The sequence below is a fragment of the Triticum dicoccoides genome, chromosome 1A (genome assembly GCF_002162155.2).
Source record: "Triticum dicoccoides isolate Atlit2015 ecotype Zavitan chromosome 1A, WEW_v2.0, whole genome shotgun sequence".
In the NCBI taxonomy this organism is placed as follows: Eukaryota; Viridiplantae; Streptophyta; class Magnoliopsida; order Poales; family Poaceae; genus Triticum; species Triticum dicoccoides.
Genome location: NC_041380.1, coordinates 28,787,171 through 28,792,562, shown reverse-complemented (window position 1 = coordinate 28,792,562; position 5,392 = coordinate 28,787,171). Strand labels below are relative to the sequence as shown.

General features: G+C 43.4%; 1 protein-coding gene across 1 annotated transcript; it reads left to right on the top strand.

Annotated features, from left to right (window-relative positions):
• The first annotated feature begins 1,348 nt into the window (after positions 1 to 1,348).
• LOC119354786 lies at positions 1,349 to 3,779 on the top strand. The gene is made up of 3 exons (XM_037621553.1): positions 1,349 to 1,469; positions 2,166 to 2,353; positions 3,022 to 3,779. The coding sequence occupies exons 1-3, from the start codon at positions 1,382 to 1,384 to the stop codon at positions 3,580 to 3,582; spliced, it is 837 nt and encodes a 278-aa protein (XP_037477450.1). The 5' UTR covers positions 1,349 to 1,381; the 3' UTR covers positions 3,583 to 3,779.
• The last annotated feature ends 1,613 nt before the right edge of the window (positions 3,780 to 5,392 follow it).

Genomic DNA, 5,392 nt, shown 5'->3' with positions numbered 1-5,392 from the left:
TGTTAGGGTTTCAAACAGATCTTACCCAATTTGCTGCAGAAGTGAATGTCGTGGCATCTGGGAAGGCGGGTTATGGTAGATGCTCGCCGGGGGTGGGTGCTCCTTGTTCTGCACACGAGTCGCCGAAGTTGGATCCGTCCACCGGGATAAGACGGAGTCACCGGAGCTTCGATTGTAGGCGGAGGCGAACATGTCCCTAGCGATGTGCGCCATTGGATTGAAGCAAAGAATCGCCCTTTGAGTTGGGGGTAGATGGAGGGAGGGGGGAGGTGGTGGCCTGTTCGCTACCAGCGGTGCTGCGGCGGCAGAACGACGGCGGATAATGGGCAGACCTTGCCACGGTCGCCGCCGCCGCCGCGCGATTCGCGGGGATCAGGTGGGTGTCTGTCTGCGGGGGTATGCTGCGTTGAAACACACACTGCGTTTCAACGGTCGGTCGCCTCAAAGCGCGTCGCACGTGGTTATCTGGTCGCGGGATCTGACGGCTGAGCGCTGGTTGATCCAACGGCTGTCGAGGCGGTTTACTTTCTCAACAAATCAACCGGCTGATTTGTAGCACGCGCCATAGGCAAAACATACTCCCTTTGTTCCGAATTACTTGTCTTAGATTTGTCTAGATACATGATGTATCTAGACTCATTTTAGTGCTACATACCTCCGTATCTAGACAAATCTAAGTCAAGTAATTCGAAACGGAGGGAGTAGATGATAGATCCATCCGTCCGAAAATAGTGGAGGAGATGAAAAAGAAACGATTTGGTGAAGAAGACGTAGAGGCCGGCAGAACTAATTGACGAGGAGTAATTGTGTGGACAATGGCAGATGGGTCTACATGGAAAGTTGGAAGCGGGGACGGTTCATGTTTTGTTGCTTACCAAACACACTGTGTCATTATGCATGTTGTACAGTTGCTCATGTGGCACAGATGGCCCACTTGATGATGTGGATAGACTTTATGTAGAGGTAAATATAGTAGTGGGGTGAACTTCTTAAGTATATAGGATATGCATTTTTTTGTCTTAGTTCATTTCCAATATTCATGTTTCATAAAATGAAATCTCTAGAAATATATTGCAACAGATTTCCGCAACAACGCGAGAGGTGTCATCTAGTTTAAAACCGTTTTGAGATATCCAAATTTTAGGCTTGCTGTTGGAGATGCTAACCAACAAGCGGTATTACCTCCAAAACAACCAATATTAGCTAGATTGTCAGCTATTCTATTTTGATCACGGACTAATTTCACATGAGTAAACTCTAGTAATGTCAAGTGATGCTTGATTTCACTCATCAGGTGTCCATAAACAGATTGATTGAGCAACCGGGCCGGCCCTTGGGCCCTTTCCATGATGATGATGATGCTCCTTGCCCCGTCTATCCCATGAGAGTGTTCCCTGACGCAACAGGTGCCTGCGTCCTTGGGCTCAACTGCCACCATCGTATCTACAGGACCCATGACACTTCCACCAGTAAGTGCTGTTTGCCATTCGTTGATTCCTAGTAATTAATTCATCTGCCGTTGTGATATACTGACTAGCACAATGCTCGTGCGTTGCTACGAAACCATTAAAAATGAGGAATTACTGGTGTTTTGTGGCTGTTGCATGGTTCACAATTAAAAAGAGTGTGAATATAATAAAAAATCATGTTGCAGTCGCTAGAGAGTCTCGAGCGACCGTAGTAGGTCCTTTCCAAGATTTATAATCAGATACATTTTGAATTTGGAACACAGGATAATGGGCGTTAGTAAGTTGAATGCACACGATCGTAGATTAGGTAGGAGGACAACATCTCTCGCCTAATTTGTTTGCCCTCTTCTGCTATGACATAGAACCGAAGAATTGGTTGGGCAGAGAAACTAAAATCAAGGCCATTATTTTGAATTGGAGGCATAGTTGCATTTATAACTTTTGTTTTTACAAGAGTGTTATTCTCACACTAGGGTAGCAGTGTATTTGTTTATTCGGGATAGGTCTCACACCTAGTAAAAGTTACATTTGTTTATTTATGTCTCTTGGAATGTTGCTAGTCCCACATGTGGGTAATGCACAACTCCAACCTTTATAAGTAGGAAAGATATCTAATTATCTATGTATTTTGTTACCAACTTGCTTTTGTTTTCACTAAAATAATAACTTGCTTTTGTTCTCACTAAATAATTGCAGCCCCATCAACTCTTGGAAAGCGCACACCAAGTTATATGCTACAATTATTCTGCATGCGTCTATCAAGCTTTGAACCCTTGTATCCCATTAGTGTGTATGGAATATTTGCCATTCGGGATTACTTGGACCCGCGACGGAACTACGTCTTTAACCGTCCCAGGGATGACGCTGTCACGATTGAAAAGAAGGTAATTAAGACTTCCTTTCCTCCTGAAGATAGTATGCTTGTTTTTCTTTCGGAAATGGTTGATTGATGTATTATTAAAACACTGATATTTATGTCAGTTTGGTTCTTTGATTTGTCTCCTTCATTACTCGCATCTATTAAAAGATGTGTGAGAGGTCAGGTTAATTTGTTTCTCCATGTTCAAAAGGTCTGCTTTTATGTTGTTAAGCATTAGATAGATGATCACATCAAGCCATCAGACCAGTTCTCAAAATTGGATATGATTATACTTTTACCACCAACATACAAAAATGGTCATCTTGTTAATATACTTCAATATAGACACTTACTCTATTTCTTTGTCGTTTTTTATTACACATGTGCAATTAAGACGGTTATAACTCCCAATCAGCTAGATAGTAGAGGGGCATTAGGTAATTATTGTGAGGTCCCTAGTGGTAATCTAATCTAATATGTCATAAATGTTGAGCAATTGATAAAACGGACACAATTGCATTAACTTGCATGTCTTGGATATGTAAAAAAAAAGCAACCTCAAGATGGGAGTATCACTCAATAGTTAATTTGAACATGTGCAAGTATATCTTACTGAGTTTGTTGTGTTGATACATGCTAATGTATGTGGAAGTGGATATCGCTTATTAGTTCTAACAAGCTGTTAAATCCTAGGGTTCCTTTGTCATACCACTTTGTAGCCCTTGTCGAGGAATGTATTTGTTGGATAAGGCTTTAGTAGAAGTTGATCTTTGGGTAAAGAAAGAAGGGGATGAATCAGATGACAAGCAACTACTTTCTGCATATGCTGAGATTGATGTACGGACTGAAGCTGATCTCATGCTTTATGAACGGATTTCTGGTGATAATTGCAATTTGGACTTGAAATATATAGTCCTTTCAGAAAGTGTTGAGGCTGTAATACAAGTATATGCAAAGGTCAGCCATCCTCACCATGTGTTGTTCACTGCTTTTAGCACCGGATATGATAACTATCCTCTTCGTGGGGTTGTGCTGTTTGATGACAAATTATTTGGTGAGGAAAAACTATTCAAGCATGTTGTCGCGGTGAAAGCAAATGAAGAACTGCATGTTTTTTTAGAAGTGAATGGTTCAGTGTTCAAGTGGACTTTTCAAGATGAACATGTTGGAGCTGTTGTTTCTCCTGATGACTCAATCTTGGACTATGGCCAGTTCTTCGTGAGGGTGTTGTTTGCTCCAAAGGATTGTGAGTGAAGCTCAGCTCCAACATTCTGACAGTGTCGCCATTGGCTGAAAGCCTGAAGCTCGTGAAAAAAAGTGCTGTTGCTTTTCCTGGTCTTGTAATTGCGTAACAGTTGAATTTATCTTTTTAAGCCCTCTTAGGCAGACATTAGAAGTATTATATTTTTATAGCCTTAAACTCGTGAAAACAAGAGAAACCGTTGACTTTTATGTGGCCCATCTTTGTAATATGACTGCTGGAAACCTGAACATGTTCAAGTCCATTTCCTCTGTTATTTTCTCAGTCCCACTATTTTCCTTATAATTTGTACGAATCCTTGTTCTTTGCATGGTGTGTTCTACTTAGATAAGGATATCCTTGTTTTGTTCAAATCAAGTGTTTGTTATACTCGGCTTATTGAGCAGGCGTATTTGCCGATCAAATTTAAGTAAAACCCATCATATGTTTTTTCTTGAGCTTGCACAAGTCTCTCTTGTTTTCGTGTGGTAATAAAGCAGAAGTTGAAACAGAACTGGAAATTCTCAACAATATAAACCTGGAGCAATTTGACAGATTCATACACAATCTTGAAACCCCAAAAAAGTAACACTAGCTCGGTGGCTGTAACGTTTTACTACAAAAGAAGCAAATTGTGAGACGCGGCACGCCACGGGAAAGGGGCACGAGCTAGCCTCTGTACCTTAAAAAAACTGCTAGGTGGAGTATTATCGCCATGTAAATCTTTCGAGAGGAACCCCATATTATCACAGATTCTTAAGACCACCCTCCCCAAACCCTTGCCTATTCGGCTCCCACCTCGAGCTCTCTGAGGCGATCAACGCGGCGCCAGTTTGAACTCGGCGGCGGCGAGCGAGGTGGCATCTGGCCGGTCATATGGTACGAGCACGAGTTCCCGCTGGCATATGGTATGTCTCGAATCTTTCCCTTCATCGTCGCATTTCTTTCCCCTTTTACGTTAGATTTTGAGTGCGGCGATGATCGTCGATTTTGGCATGTTTCAGACGATTGGGGAGACTTTTTCGGGAGACCTCTCCAACATGGTCTCAGGCACCTCGTCACCGTTTACGGGCTCATCTCTTTTGACGTTGGTAGCGGGCAGTGGGACACGGCATGATGACCGGAGGAGTGGGTTGCAGCAACGGAGGATGGAGGGTGAGTGGCAACGACCCTTTGTTTGTGACAACCTCCAATGCCTTTGTCATCAGACGACATTGCCACCTGATGGTCGGTGACGCCATCAAAGGACGAAAGGGTGCAGAAGATTCTCCAATGATGGTGGTTGACATGGTGGTTTTCTCGCTAAACATTGTGTCGGGCATGACCTCAAACTTCCTCTGCTCTCGCTTCTTGAAGGCACTCAATGCCGATTCCGCCACCACAAGCGGATTTCTTCAGGGGAAGAGGTCGCCAGAGATGGAAAGTGAGTGGGGCTTCCATTCCGTCGGGGGTTGAGGGTACTAGAGGACCGGAGACAAGGCGTGCGGCGGCGGGAGGAGAAGAACAAGCGTGGGAACGAGAGGGAATCAGGTGGGAGGAAATAAAATACTAAGGGCCCGTTGGGCTTATAGGAAAAACCAGAGGAATGAAGTTCCTGCAGTTTCTTTCACCTTCGTTGCGTTCGGAACGAAGGAAGCTTGAACAAGGAACTAGAGGAAAGATTGGCATATCGGTCAGATTCTAGAGGAAATGAAACATTTGCCTGTAGCTCTTTTTTCGCGTAGGCCTGAGGCAAGCAGAGAGAAGCGCAGTGAATAAGCAACCATGTCTGTGTCTATATATGTCCATCACACAATGTACTATTTGAATATTTTAATCAGCATT

Bases quoted from the DNA above. Each gene is read 5' to 3' on its own strand.
- LOC119354786 (XM_037621553.1), top strand. From the start codon at position 1,382: ATGAGAGTGTTCCCTGACGCAACAGGTGCCTGCGTCCTTGGGCTCAAC. The intron at 1,470-2,165 runs GTAAGTGCTGTT...AAATAATTGCAG, and splicing joins GACCCATGACACTTCCACCA to CCCCATCAACTCTTGGAAAG. The intron at 2,354-3,021 runs GTAATTAAGACT...GTTAAATCCTAG, and splicing joins CTGTCACGATTGAAAAGAAG to GGTTCCTTTGTCATACCACT.